The sequence below is a fragment of the Cheilinus undulatus genome, linkage group 10 (genome assembly GCF_018320785.1).
Source record: "Cheilinus undulatus linkage group 10, ASM1832078v1, whole genome shotgun sequence".
NCBI lineage: Eukaryota > Metazoa > Chordata > Actinopteri > Labriformes > Labridae > Cheilinus > Cheilinus undulatus.
The window spans coordinates 40,982,935-41,002,940 of NC_054874.1; the positions used below are offsets into that span (position 1 = coordinate 40,982,935).

At 37.9% G+C, this 20,006-nt stretch overlaps 1 protein-coding gene across 7 annotated transcripts in view; it reads right to left on the reverse strand.

Annotated features, from left to right (window-relative positions):
• The window catches only part of LOC121516101 (LIM and calponin homology domains-containing protein 1-like), a 152,319-nt gene that overhangs the window by 48,799 nt on the left and 83,514 nt on the right, over positions 1-20,006 (reverse strand). For all 7 annotated transcript variants that reach the window (XM_041797197.1, XM_041797201.1, XM_041797200.1 and 4 more), the window contains 2 exons: positions 9,753-9,783; positions 750-860 (listed from right to left, as the gene is read on the reverse strand). In XM_041797197.1, coding sequence (XP_041653131.1) covers positions 750-860; positions 9,753-9,783 — 142 coding nt within the window. The remainder of the gene's footprint in view (positions 1-749; positions 861-9,752; positions 9,784-20,006) is intronic.

Sequence of the window (20,006 nt, forward strand, 5' to 3'; positions counted from 1 at the left end):
ATTCAGTTCCCACTTTTTCAATATTATAAGCAAGTTAGAAAGTACCAGTTTAGTTATTTAATGTATTCACTTGATCCTCTTGTATTTGATTTCTAAAACTCATTCTGTTATCAACCTCTTTAGTTTCATAGAAACATGGCTTTGTTTTGGTCAGCTGCAATGTGTGAACATCTGTTGAAGTAGTTCTGCTGAGTTGGCAGTGATTTCTCAGTTTTATTGAACAGCAAAGGGACGCCACAATGTGGAATAAATTGCATAGAGATGATATCATCATTATGAGTGGCTGTCATGTGTGTATCTGTGTCCTGAGGGCTTAGTTGTGCTAACTTTTCTCTCTAGGGCGTAGCCAGGTCGATATGATTGACACTAAAGCTAAGTTCAACAGAGGCACAGACAGCCCGGGATGATTTCTGTGTACTTGGTGAACATTTAACACACATACGCTTTCAGACTACCCCCCCCTCCAAAAAAAAACAAAAAAACAAAAAACAAAAAAACGATTCAGCATAATGCCCTTGTAAGTATTTTTTAAGGACATTCAGGCACTACCGGGATAAAGTTGGTGAATTTCTGCTTATAAGAAATGACAGCTCCTCTGTACTCCTCTCCTGTCTACTTTGTCCTCCAGCAGCTGTGCTTGCTGGGAGATTTGCAGCAGCAACTACTGACTGCATTGTAGCTGGACTTAAGATTAAGATTTTCATGATATTTTTAGCACCCTGGAAAGTGCTTTACATGACTTAACAAACCTTTCGCATCTGTGACAGCAGGCCCTCGAACTCTTTCAGGTCCAGTGTGGGCCCGTTGTAGGAGGTACAGCTGTTAGCAGCTCGACCCAACCAATAGATGGTGATTAAAACCTGAAGGAGAGAAAAGAGCACACAGTCAGACACAATAACAAAATTACACAATAACTGTGTTTGCATACAGAGCTTAAGTTTAAGAAAGATTATGAAACATTACAGACTATTTGTGCGTATACAGTGATGACGTGCTTTGTGGGTGACGCCTAACTGGTGGCAGAAAGTCGGCTAGCAATAGCTTGTGGGAAATTAACATCAGAAAGTTCTGGACCATCTAGATGCCTTCTTCTATTTCAGTTATTTGGAAGGAGAGGACAAGTTGTCTTACCATGAAAAGCTAACCCTCAGCAATGGGGTGAGGTTTCTTAAACCACAAGTACTGTCAGTTCAGTGGGTCAGTGATCCAGCTAAATGGCCCTATTACAGATGACAGACATCTTTGTGTAGAAACCCCATTAAGGCTGCTCCATTATGGCAACATACATAATCAAGACTATTTAAATTGGCATTGAGATCAAGATTATCAAACTTGATTAATCACTGATTTTACCCCATCAGCATCGCATATATATTTACTGTACTAAAACACTCTTATTGCTAAGGATGCTCCCAGGCATCTATTTCCCTATTCAGTGCCCATTTCAACTGCATTTAACCAACCAGCAAAAAGAAGAGAATAACTTGCCTGATATGGAGTATACAGTATGGCTAACATTAGCAGCTAGCCCCACCAGCCTTCATTCCTCTTTGCAGGTTAATATCATGCTTTGATATGTGACCCCTTTTCACCTCGGTTGAGTACTTATATGCGAGTATAACCCTCAACAGCATACATACCATCTTATTTCCATCTTCTGCTCCAGCTCAAAAAACTGTCATACTGCACTGTTCCTATGACATGCCAACCGCTAAGCTTCTCATGTTTATGTCCAGCGAACCGCGGGAAAAACTTTTGCAGGAAGGCAGCGGCCATTAACTGAGATTACAGCGGCTACTAGTGATGGAAAGGTTTATTACAGTGTAAAAGAGCATTTTAATGGAATTTCAAGCGCTTGTTTATGAAAACATTATGATGATGATTACTTTAACTGACTCGTAAATCTTGTGCTGGCTAATTTGGTATACATATTTAACTGTGTAACCTCACGCATCCTGACTTAACACTTTGAAAAACAAGTGATGATTGAACACAAAAAATAATTCATTTTAATGACAAATATCATAACAAACACTGAAGCATTAAACAGATAACGCAAGTATCTTATTTTTATTATTGTGGGATGCCAAAATTGCAGGAGGACCGATCTACTCCCAAGCCAATATCAATAACATAAAATACAATAAGCACTTTAGGTTTTGCTTCAAAGACATCTTTGACTACAGAGATGCAGGCCATGATTTTGTAGCATTCCTCTTCTGACATGCAATGCTTCTAGTGGTATTCTGTCACAATGTGCAACAGAATCTTGCTCTCAAAATTGACATATTGCAAGCAGGTTACAGCAAAATATTCAAATACTTTAAAGCAAAATGTCTCACCAAAGTGCCTGACAGCAACAGCGATAGTGCTACCAGGGCATTTTTCAGAAAGAATTTGGTTTCATTTGCAAGTCACCACATTCACTCTTAAACCTTCCAAAGAAGCTTAACTTAAGGTATTAGAGGGGCCCATATGGTGATGCAATTGTTTGTGAGTTTTAGAAGATATTAATGCGACATAGCTTAAACTGACATTGGGACAATTTTGACTCCATCTTCCAGCAGTTAAAGGGGTAACAGAAACACAATAATATTTATAATTCCTTCTGTTAGTACTCTGAACCCCCCCCCCCCCCCCCCGAGATCTTGTCAGACAGTCTTTGCAGATTAATGCAAAAATACACCAATTCTGAACAGGGAAGAAGGGTCATTTCATTTCAGTATCACAGTTGTCACGGTTTTGTTAGAACTTTCTGACAGTCTAAAAATGTACAGATTCATCGTTTTGAATAATTCCAGCAAGTTTGATATTTTAAAAAACACTATAAATCAAACTAGCAGCATGGGGACTATACACTTTTTGTTTGTATAAAAATTAAAAGCATACATGAAAACTTTATAAAATGTGCAGTTTCAAAGGTATGTTGTTAATAAGTTTGCCAAAGGTTTTAGTATGTAAATACTTTTGACACTATAGGCTTTAAACAACATGTTAGCCATTATTTTTAAGTTGGACAGGACAGAAAAGTACCAAAGTCACCAAAGAAACTCAGACATATGAGTCACATTTTAAATCCATTATCATTATCAGTCTGAGTCCTTATCAGTGCGACTATCAATACTTCTCTGTTGTTTTGTGCAAAGAAAAATGTCAATTCATTTTTTTAAAGAAATATTTTTGGGCTTTTTATGCCCTTATTTACAGAGGAGGACAGTTGATAGAGTTGTTAATGGAATGAGAGAGTAGGGGAAAGAAATGTGGGAAAGTAGCTGGACTTAAACCAGACTGAATAAGGGACTGAAGTTTTGTTTTATTGGTGTTACATGTGATCACACCACATTTTATTCAGGCTACATTCTGATAATTAAGCCTCCCGTTAGCTCGTTAAATGAGCTAATTAACGTGTTTGATAGCAATTTCAACACAGATTTATGAATGGATTGATATTTCTAAATCACAGGAGCTGCTCCAAAGTTTGGGGTACTTTACATGACAGATAAGCAGCAGCTAAAGCCAACGAGTGCATACTACTCCCACAGTCTGAGGTTTTATTTCCCCATTGAAGCCAACTGTTCAAGGCAGGCTACTGCATTTTTGGTTTAATCTGATTCATAATACTAATGTGTTTTGAGCTTATGAATCAATTAACCTACAGCTTAAATGCTCCTTAGGTATATGTGTTTGTCCATGTCTCGGCACTCTGACAGACAGTCATAGTGAGTGGTACAGACAAAAGAGCAGAGGAGAGACAGGGATGTCTCCTCCCCTATAGCTGTTTCTTTACATCTCCGGATGTTTATTCCCCATTCACATCATTAAATGAACCTATGTGGCATGCTGCCTGGAAATTGTTTTATGTGATATTAAAGCGAAGTTATCACTAATGAATACTGGTAACTGTTTGATGTCTAACTAGCTCTAATATGTCTAAGTAACTCAGAGTCCGACAATCCAGCTTTCAGTTATCACCCAGTTAAGTATTTGCATGTCGTATTCGTGCAGCTCTAACAGACAGGGAGCAGCAGAGGCCATTCAGTGATCAAACCCCTGACAGCACCCTTATGTCTTCATAATGATAACTTCAATCCAGACACACTGTCCATCAAAGTGTCAAGACAAAACATGCAATTAAAGGTACACTGAGCCAGTTTGTTTGAAGTCTCTGTGGTCTGTTCCAAAACAAACACTGCCAAAATAAGTTCCATCAGGCTATTGTTATTTCAGAGGAAAACCCAGCAATTTAATTATAGGCTTACATGCAAAGTGTGCATGTGGCAATGCAGCAAACACTTGACACCATCCACAAGTATTTCAAGGTAAAGTAGACTAAAATCAATTTCACCTGCTTTCTTTTTAAGATGGAACCTAGAGGTGCCTGAAATAATCACTTCTCTACTCTGCTCCTTTATCATTTCACCTTACAAAGCAATAAAAGCTGGTATTCTGCACATACAATCAACCCTTTCTCACAGAAGTTGCATGTTAGCTCAAACACTCTGCACAAACAAGACAAGACTGTTCTCCATTGTTCTGACTCTGCACCCAGAAGCACCTCTGCTGAAACACAGCACAGTGATTTATACTTGCCGTTTAGCTTACTTAGCCCTAGGTGCATAAATAACCAAGTCAATCTCATTTCCTGCCAACACAGTAACCCTGTGAAATCGGTAGCTGGAGGAAGCTGCACTTCTGACTCCTGCTTGTGATCAGATGTCCTGAAGTGATCTTATGTGACTGTGGCTCTTAAGCTAGTGCTCTCCCTTTGGAGTCAGCTAAATGCCTACGATGCAGCATGAACAGATTGGTTGTAGTCACAGGAAGATCACAGAGACCTGCACCTTTAGCACTTGGGCCAGGTGCTCCCAGCTATATTTACTGTGTCCATGTCAACAGGCACTCCATAGGGATTGCTATGGTAAGAAAGCTCAGCCAGGCTTAATCTGTTTATTTCAGTCATAATGTCTGCAAACATCCCCTGACATTAAAACACACTTAAAGGTAGGGCTGGGTGATTATGGCAGAAATCAAAATCACAATTAATTGAACTTTTTACCTCAATTATGATTAATGAACAATTATCCCAACTCCCAACCTCTGACTCTGTTCTGCAAAACAAACAACTGAAAGGAACAGGCACAGATTAACAATTTATGGTTATTTATTTAAATATTTGAAATCAAAACACACATCAGCTAAAATGAAAATGTTTTTTGTAAAAAGTAAAATTTTTCCCTGAAAATTAGAAAAAACTGAAGCAATTGACATGGCCGGTTTTTGTCAGTTAGAGGCTCTAAATGTCGATTTCGATTATTTATCGAGTAATTGCCCAACTCTACTTGAAGGGAGAGCAAATTTTTGTCAATGTCTTCCTGGGATTATTCCTAAGGAAAAATTGAGGATTACAGATTACCTGAGTTCTGTTTTGCCAAAGGACACTTGAAAATAGCCGACATCATCAACCTTGGATCAATTTAGGCCAGCCTCCAAATTTTAATCATCAAATGAGAAGGCTCAGATGATGTCTATTAATAGGTTTCAGAGGCAGGAATTTACAGAGGTTTGGCGGGGTTAAGTAAAAAAAGGGAAACAAATGTAAAGTTGATGCTTTGAGCTAAATTGTTAATTGGATATGGACCTTAATGAGATTTGTACCATTGTTCAGACTGAGATCAAATCTCCCTGTCATAGATTTGTAAATTCCCAACTTAATAGGATCCTTCTTTATGAGATTTATAAGCCCATGATGTTTCATCTTTCTCCTGCACATAATGCTCCAAGTTTTTACAAGTACTCTGCTAAAACAATGTTGGGTCAGCTCTGGCTGTGCTGCATAATCTGCAAACTTAAGCTAACTAACCAGTAGTGTGCACTGCCTTTGTGACACCAATTTAATCACAACTACCCGTGCCAGCTGCCAATGGAAGTGGGTCATCAGCCAATGTATTTCACTTGCTTCCTCGTATGTTATAACGCAGCCATATTGATCCTCAACTGCACAGTGCAATGGGAATACAAGCCACAATTATGCCTGAATGATTCAGACATACAGCAATAAACCTACAACAAACAAAAACTTGGACAGCAGCGTAGGGCCACAGTATTTCAAACGAAATATGTCTCAGTTTTGACAGAAACACAATCAAGAGGCCTGACAGTGAAGCAATGCACTGTCACACACTCTTTGCCTCGTTCAGTTTCAACAGCAGTCTAACCTGGCAGGTGCTGAAAGACGTGTTAGAGAGGTTTCTACAAAAGAAGAGAATCGTTTCTTTGTTTCATTTGCACACACTTAAAAGACGCAAGCACAAGGGCATGACTCAATCCAGAAAATGAACATACAGTGTCAACACATACACACAAGCCCATGCAAGCACACATATTAGCTAATGTCACAACCTGCAGACTTGTAGTACTTCATATCAACACAAATTCCATCTTCCAGTCATCACAGTACACACAGGGATGAGTTTCCATGTTCACATCAGCACCGGCTAACCAATCATGTCATAAACTTCGCCATATTTATAACATCCATTCAACACCCTCTTAACTTCAACATCCAGCCTGTTCGCTAAATAACACCTTAAGCAACAAATCAGAAAACTGTACTGCAGTTCCTTCACCTCTTAATATGTGATGAGCTGCAAAGCTGCAGAGACAGCTGCTACCAAATCCTAGTCCTCAGCCTGAGAGACTGCAGGCCAAATCCATAGTATGGCAGCAAAATCGTAGCAGCAGGTCCCGGCTAAAGCGCTGGCTGCTTGGAGTTTGTGGCTAGTTTGCTGTTGCTGCAAATTCTGCTTCATATGACAGAGTCCCTGTGTGCAGTCAGCTAAATGAGCTAGCAGCTCAGGCCGGCTCTGCGGCTCAATGTGTTAACTTGCACAGTGCACGGCAGCATCACAGAGAGAGAGGGAGAGAGGGGGAGAGAGAGAGAGAGAGAGAGAAAGAGAGCTTTGACTGCAGAGTGGGCAGGGCTAGCATTGTGTTCTACTTCTTAAAGCAGCCTTTATTAGAAAACTGAGAAGAGGATGTAGAGGTATATTTGAACAAAAATAGACATCACTCAGATCTCAATAGGAATTTAAGAAGGAAGACAGAACAAAAAAACTTAGAGAACTAAACTGGGGAGAATAGAGAGAACTAAATCAAAGAGGGCATGCAGAGAAGGAGATCAAGAGTTTTTTTTAGGATGTGACTTTTATTGAACTATAATCAAGAACTGTAAAAAATGATTAAAACATTAGCAGTGACAACATGACTTGCAATAATTAGTAAACACTGTATTTTGGCAAACCTTTAAGCCAGCCATTCCCAAACTTTTTCTTTCTGACCCCGCTTTGGCAGATAAAGATATTTGCAAGACCCCTACCCTTCATCAAACACATCAACATATAAACTTGGTGAGGCTGAGAAATGACTTTTCATATTTTCACTTTAAGTTGAAGTGTGCCTGGTTGTTTGTCTCTGTATGTCAGCTCTGAGATTGACTGGTGGCCAGTCCAGGGTGTACCCTGCCTCTCACCCAGTGACCAGTGACAGCTGGGATAGATTACAGTGCCCAGGACACGGAACAGGATAAGCAATATGGAAAATGGATGGATGGATGTTTAATTAATTAAAAGAAATAATTTGATACCCTAAATTAAAGATGGGCCAGATCTGATTCAGTATCAGTTTCAGGTCCAATAATTATGTTTTATATTAGACATCAGACTGACGGTGCAAATCCACGTCCCTGATCCAAATTCTGATGTTTTCACAGGGCTATGAGTGCAATGTACAGTATGCATTGTTTTGTAAACAGTGTCATGGTTAGCATAGCAGAAAGCTATGTGAGAGACAACAACTCAAGTCTGGATCTATTAATCATCATATTTCACTCAGACACTAAAGAGCATTCAGATAATAACCCATATATCCTCCGTTTTTGTCCGTGTGATTAATGTGAAGCACAGTAATAAGGTAAAATGTGTGTTCTCTCCTCTCTAGGATTACTGTCTGTAATAACAACAACACAAAGCGAGCGCAGTCTATCAGCCTGTCTGTGGCATGAATACGAGGTGCATTGTCTTATATTACAACGGCTTAAACAACTGTTTACATGTGTTTTAACTTGTGACTGGCTCTTTTAAGTCCATGATAATTCAAAAAAGCAAATGGCATTTAGCGAGGTCAGAGGAGCAGCTGTAAAGATTTCCAGTGAGGCTGAAAACAAACACAGTGGCTGCTGCTAAAGCTAAGTTAAATCAATAATAAGTACTTCTGACAAATCCTTCACAAAGTCTGTAGCTGTTGTTTTCCCCAAATGCTATTATTCTGAACACCCACATCTAGAAATGTTGTGCTTTAAGTTGCAGCTTGTCCTTTATGTCAAACTTTAGTTTGAAAACTTCCCATTTGTTGCTCCCAGCTGCAATAGTCCCTTGATTAATGATATTTTGTTGGATCATTGTTTTTTTTAAACTTATTTGAAAGGTTTTGTTTTCATCTTTGAAGATATTCATTTCTAAATATTTACTTTGTATACAGTAATTCACTTTCACTTTTAATAATCAGTTTGCCACAGTAGCACTGGGGTTCTGTTGGTGGTTTACAGTTGTTGCTGCTGTTTTTACACTTCACTGCAGATTCAACTATTCAATACTACCTCATATATGTTGCTGCTGTGTGTTTCTATGTAAAGCCAGTAAAAATTTTAAATAAGTTTATTGGGAATAATACTTATTGGATTTCTCCCTCCATGTGGGGAGTGAGTTTTTGTCCCAGGTAAAGGAGTTCAAGTATCTCGGTGCCTTGTTCACAAGTGAGGGTAGAATGTATGAGATGGACAGGTGGATTGGTGCACCATCAGTAGTGGCGCTGAGCCAGAAGGCAAATCTTTCGATTTACCAGTTCATCTACATCCCAACCCTCAGTTATGGTAAGAACTCTGGGCAATGACTGACTGAATGAGTTCGCCGATACAAGCAGCCAAAACGAGATTCCTCAGGAGGGTGTCTGGGCTCAGCCTTAGAGATAGGGTGAGGGGTTCAGACATTTGGAGGGCTCTCAAAGTAAAGCTCCTTCATATCAAAAGGAGCTAGTTGAGGTGGTTCGGGCATCTGACCAGCATGCCTCCTGGTTGCCTCCCTGTGGAGTTGACTTACTTCACCTACTGCCACCACAACCCAACCTCGGATAAGCAGAAATGGATGGATGGATGGAATATTATTAAGTCTTATGCATTTTAAAACATTGTTTAGACTCTGAAAAAGAAATCCTGAAAAAATATTGGAACCAATATCAGGTATCAGTACATATGTATTTGTATCATATCAGAGCTGAAAAACAGGGTATTGACCCATCTCTACCTATATTTACCTTTACAATATTTGCTATGCTTTTCTAGAAGTACAAAAACAGCACATAATGTTTTTATTTAAAGCCAAGCCAAGCCAAGCCCCCACCCCACTTTAATCCTGTTTTGGAAATCAATGCTTTGAGCTACGATAGCTTCAGAAAGTGATTACATTCTTGATATTCTTAGAGCTGCTCTTACTCTGTAGGACTTCTGCACAAGGCAGAGTGTACTATAGAGTGAAAAGGAAAGAGTGCAGCTGCAAAAGTCACAAAAAGAGCAGCTGAAGAAAGAAGAGTGACGAACACAGCACAAACAGAAACACCAGACCATAATAACAAGTTTCCATCCAAACACAAATTTAGCACACAAACAAATTATCCCACTTTTACCCAGAAGTATCACTTACATTCTTGAGCTTTCGGCTGCAGTCACTTCCCCTGGAAAGAGAGAGAGAGGAAGAGAAAGTAAGACACTGACTCCTGGAGTTATTTAATGAAACATGTTACATAAATATATCAGCAGCAGACGACTTTCAACTAACAGACTCCCACATATCCATGCAGCCAAAATAAAACTTGCTGAATATTTAGAGGTGGTCTAAACTGGTTTGAGCACATATGAGAACTATCAGATTAACAAAATTAACAGCATATTTTGTGTGTGTTGTTTTTATTCAGTGTTTCCAGCTGTTAACTTCAATGGCTAGTTTGTCATCTAAAATACAAACCGCAATGTAATATTTGTCTTTGTCACTTTAGAGAGTTTGTTTTGATCTGCCCTTCACCGTTCATAAAGACGTTTTTCAACAAAGAGACACAAGTCAGAGGAGACAAGTCACAGTTTTGGCCAGATGACTGATGACTGATCGCTGTGAGGATTGCAGAAACACCACAGCAGCAGCCACTTTGTACCACAGATGTTGCCAAAATGAAAAGATGCTAAAGAGAAAAAAGAAGCTATAAATGGAACTGACCCCACTAGACGCTTCTGTTATGGATGTAAATACCTCTAGGCTAACTTGCAATTTCCACATTGTCAGTCTGGGCAGTGTTCTGTTTGCACCACAGTTTTGCTCAGACTGACAGTGTGAGCCCTTGCCCACTGGGTGAACCCTCGCCCACTGGGTCCATTTCTGAAGAAGAGCCCAGAGCGGCTGGGTCAGAACTAGGGGTATTATTGCAAATGTATTCTGGTGCCAAATATAAATTACTTTGTCAGCTTTATTAACAACTAGTAATCAGTATTGGTACTGGCCTTAATAAATCAATATCGGTTGACCCCTAGTCACAAGGTCACAAGGTCACATGGGGATAAAGAGAACAACATTCAGCAGCATGCAAATATATCAGTCATTTAAACACATCATAACATTTTATTTATGCTACATTTAAGGAATCGTATTGTCTTATTGTTTATTGAACACATAATAACATAAGCATTGTCAGTTTTTTTTAAAGCTAATTACATCTATTCTGTTGATTTCTATGTGGATTTCAACATTTGTATATTATTTTAAGCTAACATGAGCTGCTCCAAAGCTTAGTTGCATTTCATGGACTTTTTAAGTCAAAGAGGAGCTGCTAAAGCATGACATGACATGTTGTACATCTCAGGTCAACCTGTTGATGTTTTTTACATCCATCTCAGTTAACGAAGCACGTTGTCTGGACATTATTTACTGTGAAATTAAAGCATGGCTATCTCTGACAGTAATCATGATAATCAAAATATGAACAGTATGATTACTGTGGGGAAATTCTACCACAGCTAACATTAATACTGGTTACTGTTTTATCTGTTATGTGAACAAAACTCTGCACAGACATACTATTTGGAAACTGATAATGCACACCGAGTCTGTTATTTTCAGATACGTTTTTCAATCTGAAAAATGTCACACACTAAAATCCTGTACACTGCGCCCCATGTGTTTTATTTGCATTCACTGCAAATATTCTTTGAAGGGACATTTTCCCATGCTAATTGGAGGAATGGTACACAAGCACTTAACTTACATGTCAATCTTCAATTAAAAAAATTAAAGTAAGAACAATTCAACAGTTTAAGAGCAGCTTCATGGACCTGCCTGAGGATCGTCTAAGAACACATTTTAGAAATATTTTAGGAAGATTGGATAGGAAGTGCTCATCTTCAGCAGTCTTACATTTGAAATAATCTGCAAAGTCTCTTCAAGTTTTTAAGGAATTAAGAAAAAAATGCAAGGTGGTGTCTCTTTCTGGTGCTAGTTTTCAGATGTCTGCACCACCAGTCAACAGGAAATACATTTTGAGGGATAATTTGTTTACACTGATCTAACAGTGATTAAAAAAAAAAACATAAAATAATGTTTTTTGTTTTTTAAGATCAACCTTGTACAGAAGCAGGTTTCCAGGGAAACCTTACCCCTTACTACATGTGAGGAGGAGATTGCTTTTCACTGAGTACCAGATCTCACTAACACCCTTACAGGTTATATTAAAAGAAGCATAATTCCAGCTTGACAGATTCTTACTATTTATATTGCGCTGTTTCTGGAGATCCATGAAACCACACCAATTCTTGGACAGCAGGTCAGGCTACATGGACAGGAATTACTCAAAAGAATTCTTTAAGTATCACATACTGCAAGTTTCTGTCCGTAAAACATTACTTAACACAAAACAAATGAAAGAATTTGAGAGGATAAGATTTCAATCATGTGTGACAGACTGCTGGATAGAAGCAACCACACCTGCAACAGGTACAGATCTATCAAATATAGGAAACTCTGAGTCATATCCTTTGTCTTTATCCAGAGTATACATTGTAACACTGTTTATAACTACTTTCTGAAGCCTGAGGGTCCCAGAGCTGGACTCAGTCAACACACAGGTGACGCCCAAATTACAGTTGCGTGAGTTTTTTCGTGACAGCAGTAACCTGACAAAGAGGAGAGTGAAAGAGGAGAGGAACAAGGGGAAAGTAGCTGGAGGGAATGATCTGTTAACCCCCCTGTCTTCTTCCTCATCATCCTCTCTTTCTCTAAGCTGACTAAATAAACAGAGACAAGGTTCTTTTCTCTACTGTTGCCTTGTGGAAACAAACGTACAGGACAAATGCAACAGATTCCACAAGGTATTTCTTCATACTTAGGGGCATTTTTTTTTCTTTCTGTTCATTTCAGTCTTTTCTCTTTGTCTCTGTTTGAGTCAGATCCCCAAGTTTTCTATTCTTTAAAATATATCTGTGACATATACATTAATTTTAAAGAAATGCTGTTTTTTGGGGGAAAAAAACCCTTTCCATGCAAACTGGCCTTATTGCATTAAGCATCAAATGACAAGGGTGGTAACAGCATGGTGGTAATAGAGTAAAGATTAGTCTACTGTCTGTGAGAACAGATGGAAGTGTGCTGCAGTTTCTATGGAGCATGGACTTTCCAGAGATCAGGAAACAATTCCATCTCTGTATGACTTCAAAACAAATGATGATAAATGATGTGTAATAAAGTCAGCAAATACTACTTTAACATTGCTTTTACTGAGCCATAATTAGGAGTTAAACCAGTCTTAGGCTCCCAACCTCTCTTTTTTCCATGTGTGGCACAGTTACTCACGACTAGGATTTGAGTGTTACAGTTGTTTTCTTGGAGTTTTCCTTCTTTCAAGGGGTAAACTTTGTCAAGCTGGTTCTCAAATGAGCACACTAATATTACAATTCCTTTAACTAAACATGCTGTGTGTTATTCTGAATATTTAATATGGATTGTCAGAATCTATGCGTTATTGGTCAGAAATCCAGTTGGAGTGAGATTAAGAAAAGCATCCTGGAGCCACAGGCCATACTTTAACCCTGGCTGCCTACAGTCATGGGGCACGACCTTACCTCTAGGCCATCTACCCCCCAAGAGGTTTTTCATTAGGCAGAAGTAACCTGTTTGGCTATAACAGTTAAACATTTATTTATGGCCATGGAATTCCTGAAATGAACTTTTTCAACAGAAACCTCCTGCAAATGTCCTTGGCAGGCTGCATGTTATGTAAATGCTGATGAAAAAATACTTTCTCTAACCTCTGATTTTATTTTTGATGAAACATTAAATATTTTCCAGTGCCTGCTGACAGTAAAAGGCAATAACATCAATACTTCATCATTTTTAATGGATTTCTGAAAAACATCTGTTTCTTGTGGACTTGTTTATTTCATACTCACAAAGTAAACTAATTTGACATTGTCTTGAATTTTTTTGCATCATTCCATTAGTCATCCTTGTGTGACATGCTTGACAGCTGAATAAGCACAGTTTCTTCCCATTTATCCAATCTGTCTGGATACTGTAACTTATCTTTAGATCGATCTGTTTCCATCAACACTCAGAGGAACAGCAGATATTTCAGGCCTGAGCTCATAGTGTACCTGAACCTGCTTGTCTTTCTGCCTTCTTGTCAAAGCGGTTTCCTTGATGAGTAAACACCTGTCCTGAGACTCTGGGGAAAGAAGTACTGAAACAGCTTCCTGCCATGGGTACAAGCTACAAAGACATAGCATCCTGTATGACAGAAGATTACATAACATCTGGAAACAGCAGAGAACTGCCAAGACAATGACATCAAATTTTCCTTTTCAGTTTCTAGATGGATGGTATCTCGGTGAGCATTTTCATATTTCTTCCATGTGAGAGATTTCTCCAATGGAGAGAGCCAATTGATCACTGCTATGACAAAGCTTTTGTTTGCTTCTCTAGTCACAAAAAAATGCAAAATAAACAGATCAGTGACTTTGTAAATGAAACATTTCACCATCTGTTGTACTTTGTATATACACAACATTCTATATAATATATGTACAGTGCAGTGGTTTCTAATGTTTTTGTAATTCAGAGTCCCACCATTCCACCCACTCCACTAGTATCTAAGGAGAACTGAGCTCCCTAAAGGGACCCAGACCATCAGACCCTGAATTGTAGTAAAACAGCACCTGTAACTTAGCTGCCACCTACAAGGTTTGTCTCTCAGGTGAGGATAAGGAGTAAAAATTAACAAAATCCAATAAATGAAGAGTTTGCATTGCAAAATTCAAAGCAAAAGACTTGGAGAAAAAAAAATCCAAGAAACCCAGGAGCAGTCTCCAAGTTATAATTGGAAACTTTTTAAGATATTTCAAATCATTTTTGCAAATAACAATTTTGATAGATACATAAATGTAGTTTAGACATAACATGTCAGTCCTTGAAAGACACTAAATTTTATGAAACAAAGATGAACAAAGAAAAAAGAAAAGCTGATGTTTAAAGCTGATATATCATGTGCAAACATCAGTACAAATGTTCAAATCTGCCACCTGATAATTTACATAACAAGTTAAAAACTGCAGATACTTATGTAACGCCGACAATCGTACAACCCTCCTTTTTATTCCTTACCATTGTACCCTGCAAGCGCTTCAGCCAGGCAGCATCACACCTTCTCTGCTGTTTGTATTGTTTTGCCATAGGAATGGGCAGTAATACGGTAATACCGCATACCGGGGTATTAAAAATAGTCACAGTATTGCTTCAATTACCGTCATTAAGACAGTGCCATGTACTGAGTACAGGTTTTTAAACAAATGCCTTAAAATATGTGTCCCCCTCCACCATCAGCACCACTGCCAGTGTGTGAAGATGCTTTAACATGATAAATGTGATCTTGCTTCTGATTTCATTTCAATTTGGCAAATGGTGAAGGCGCTCAGAGCTATACTCGTGCGCTGTGCGCAATAGCCTGGCTCCCTGGCATAGCGCTGGCACAGCGGTGTGGTCCTCTCTAAAGTCAAAGTATTTAAGTGCACTGCTGGCTGTAATGTGATCCATGATATCGTGAGTTTAAAAAACATGCTAATTCTTCTTTCTGTGTGTAGATCAGTGATGAGAAATTTTAATGTTTAGGCTATTAATAACCACAGGTGCTGCAGCAGCAAAGTCAAGCATAATCACCCCATCAACGGATTTTTAAAATGTCTGAACTTTTCTTAAGGCCTTTTATGGGAAATTTAGATAAAGTTTATCATGTTATTTCAAGCTCTAAAGTAGTCTACAACATTTTATAAGCTTCCTATAAAGTACACTGGTGATGACAGAGCATCAGAGGTGATGACAGAATTTCTGTTAATGATGTCGGGCCAATTTGGCAATGACCGACGCGCACATACATACTGTAACATAGAAACTCGTGTGCCATGGCATGGCATGGCATGGCATGGCATAAGCACTGGCACAGCGCTGATGGCACCACGGTCCTCTGTCAAAGCAAACTGTTAAACATGCACCACTGGCTGTACACTACAACGCAGGTTTTAAAGTACTTAAATCCTTCTTTCTGATTGTAGATCAATGACAAAAATCATAAAGTCTATTAACGTGCTGCATACTGCTACAGCAGCAACGCCACAGTTTTAAAAACATTCAAACTTATTTTTACTGCTTTGGATGTTAAATAGATTAAGTTAATCGATGCTAATTGATTATTTTAGGCACTGAAGTCCCTAAAATTTTATAAGTAATAATAATAGTAATAATACCGTATACCCAGAAAAATTTGGGGAGGGTATGACGTGTTAAAAAGTGGATACCCCCAAGCCTATTTTTCCATCAGGTTGTTTGCAGGGTATCAACAGAAAATCTGACATCAAATGAACACAACTTTCAAGACCCTCATTATATTTTAGGATCCCACTAGATCTTCAATTTCTTACCAATTACACTGGCGGCACAGTTATATGCATGTTTTGTGCAGATTGTAATATAAAAATGTGACAACATAGTCAAGAAAATACAGATAGTATTCGTTACTGTAACATGCAAATAAGCTTTCTTTGTGACGCTAGCAGTGCAAACATTAACAGACTCTATGCTTGTATTAGACCAGAGAAAGTTTACTGTAAAGCTGCTTTGTATTTTTAAAATGTATCAGCCTCGGCTCTAGCACCTTCTCCTCCAATCACTTCTCAGGAAACTTTCATTCACTTGTCACTTACACACAAACATCACTCAGTCACACAGAAAAACTTTGAGGACGCACTAGCTTAACAGGCCAGCACATAAACAAGCACGCAGACTGACATAAGATCCCGGGGATTTGCTTAAAACTAAAAGAAAAAAAAAAAAAAAAACAGAAAAATAAGCCCACAACCTCTTGTGAAAAGTGTTCAAAATTGAAAACATCTAAGACAGTTTGGCCTTCATTCAAGACTTAATACTTTTAGAAAGCCATCACTTTTGTTAAACTGAATTATCAACTTTTAATCCTTTTAAAGACTCTGCAGACGCCCTGCAAGAATAATAACTTATGAATTTAAGGTCAGTTCTGCATCCCTCTCTCAAACTGGCTGGATATTTAAAACTCAAATGATTTCACAAGTTGGTTTGATTTATTAATATAAACTTATTTTTCAGGGTGATAGATAATCCTTGGCTTTAGTGCAGTAGAAAAAAATCCATTCACAGAAAAATGCACAACAGACTAACATGTCACAGCGACATTCATCATAAACTACAGAGACAAGAAATTAACAAATTTCCACAGAAAATATTAAAACATTAAAGTCGTGAACTCTGGTGGACTTTTATGTGACAATTTACTGTGTAGACACTATATAGCCCATCTAAGAAAATCTGAAAAAACATAATTGAAACATAAAATTGTTTTTTTTCCAGGTTTACTGACAATGGCTAAATTATCCACCAATGGGAGTCACAGCAGTGCAGTAAAGGCATGTTTACTCTTAAACTTGAACCCTGTTCAGAGCAAAGTGTGTAGATAAACACACGACACAAACACACAGTGCTAAGAAAGAACCCTGGTCCTGACAGAACCAGTCTTGCGGCTCCTCATGAGAGCAGCTAAGATTAGTGCTGCTCCCCCCTCCTCATCTAAACCCTTCTCTGAATGAACCGTGTTTGTGCACAGCCATGAGGACAGCACATGAAAACACCCAGAGACACACCCACACATTCACACAAACACATACAGTACTGTATGTATGACAACGTGCACTTGGCTTTGTTACCAAGCAACAAAGAAAGAGTCGTGTTTCAGAGAGTGATGTAAACTTTTGTGTTTTGTTTGGACAGAGACCAGTTGTGTCTCACAGATAAGCTATTGTTGCCTCACTGACACAGGCTCAATAAACTTCCACTGACTCTCAGTAGTTTATTTCTGTTGGCAGTGAACTGGCTGATTGTTCCATGTAGAGGATGACAGACAGGGTGACTGACAGAGAGTGACACTTAAAGCCGCACGCAGCCAGACAAGCCATCTATTAACAAACAATTCAAGTGATAGCCATCAACACTCAGTTCATCCTCTTAATAACACAGGCTATTCTATGATATGCATAAAGCTCATAAATGTCTTTAATATGCAATATGTAGAATATTATCCCTGAAATATTCCTATGTTACACTTGTTTTTAATTGAGATCTGACAATATCTCAACTATTTCTGAAGGTTCTTAAAGACAGAGAAATTCTTGATTTTTATAATTGTAAGAGGACATGTCTTGTCATGGAGGCTGCCATAGGTTGTGACTTCTATTGCCAAAACTCGAGTCTGTAACATGGAACCCTCCATACTCAGCAGTGGGGCTGAATGATTTTCTAAAATAATCTAAATGCGATTTTTTTACCCTCAAATATTGTGACTGCAATTTAAGATGCATTTACTTCTCAACTTACTCATCACTTGCATCTTTCAACAACAACACAAGCAATAATTCATTCTACATCATAATCAACACATCATTTGATAGATTAAACTAGGGCTGTAACATTTTGAAAAAAATCTCTCATTGTGATTACTTTGACCTGTACTGCAATGTCAATATGAATTGTTGTTTTGAGGGAAATGATCAATTCATGTCATTCTCATTTTGATTTAGAAAAGCATACAAACACAAGAAGAGTGGGGATCTTTATAAACTATTCTAATCAGCACCTGAATGTTTGTATGATGTGTAGAGCACATGGATATGAGTGAAATATAAAAAAAGACAAAACAAAACAAAACAAAACAAAACAAAACAAAAAAAATCCTCTTGGAGGCTCCCGGCACCTTGTTGAGCTCCCTTGTTCCCTGTCCTCTTTTAGCTGACAAGACAAAAAATAAAGGTTAAGAATAGTGCTGTTACTCAAAAAATTAATACAATCAATCACATCACATGCTGTGATTAATCACGATTAATCACAGCATTTTTTAAAAATGGTTTAGGTATATTTTATGCTTTTAGATTTTTAAAGGTTGCTATTGTCAAGTGTTTTATTTTTATTCTTTTAATTCTATGAACAGTACATTGAAAGTGTTGATCTTTGATATCTTTGATTGATACTTTCTATAGTTTGGTGGAAATACAAAAAAGGGCAAATATTTAAAATACAAGTGGTCTTAGCTGAGTAGTGCATGAGTTAAAAGGCTGTGATTCAGTCTGTCACATCTCTTGTACATCCCTCAAATATAAACAGATATTCACACTGTATTTATCTAAGTTTCTAATCAAAAAGAATATTTTCCCATTTTTATGTGACATTTGAACACATCATAACATATAGAATATAAGTTGTGGACAAACTTAGCCATATGATTAAATTGCATTATAATTTTTTTAACGCGTCAAGGTTTCGAGATTAATCACAAGCGTTAATGCATTAATGTTAACAGCCCTAGTTAAGACATGAGGTAAGGTAAAAATGTTTTGACTCACTGCAACAAGCGGAGTCTCACATGAGTTGTTAGGAAACTTTTACAGATTTAAAAAAAAAATAAAAAAATCAAGCTCATTTTTCCATGGATGCCTTCATTGCATGCTGTCTGAACATGCTTTAACTACTGTCAGCCCTTCCATCTGCTGAACTCCAATAATCAAATACTGCATTTTTTTTAAATCTTGGAGCATTCACATCAAAAACTCAGTCAACTTCACATTCTTTTCCTTGGGACCAAATGAAATGTTTGTTTTTCATGCAGAAAAAGGAAGACCTTCAACACTGATTCAATCTGATAAAGGTCTACCTTAGTCTATGCATGAAAGGTCTGCTGTCTGAACAAAGACCTGGATAAGATGGCAGCAACAAACACTGTTATGACTACACCGACAATATGACAGAGAAAAAACAGAGTCTAGACTATTGCCACACATGGCACAAAAGTTAAGAGAGATTTCTTTTGTCTCACAATACAAAAATAAATCTTATTTACAACAGAAAAACAGAACTGCTTTGAAGTTCTTCATTCAAAATCCTTAGGTAACTTGTTGCACCAAAACAAACCAATTCCTTAGAAAAAAATGACTAGAGATTTAAGAGAGAGAGATATAAACCTGTTGAAGCCAGCTTTGTGCTTACAAAAGATAAATGAATACAAGTGGAAAGAACTGCATGCTATACTGATCTTAGTTTTCAGGGCATTTAGACTACGGTATGTACACTAGTAAAAGTAATGGTTTGTAGTATAATTTTTGGATTTGATAAATTGCTATTTTCTGCAGTCCAAACCATACTTAGCTTCTCTGATATAGTGAACACTTGTTAGCAGTACTATATGTGTGTAGCGTACTCCATGTAACATCATATTTGCGGTTTGTCTTGTTTGTTAAGTTGTGATGTCACTTTGAACTGACATTTAAAACAAGCTTCAGGCCATTTTAAGTA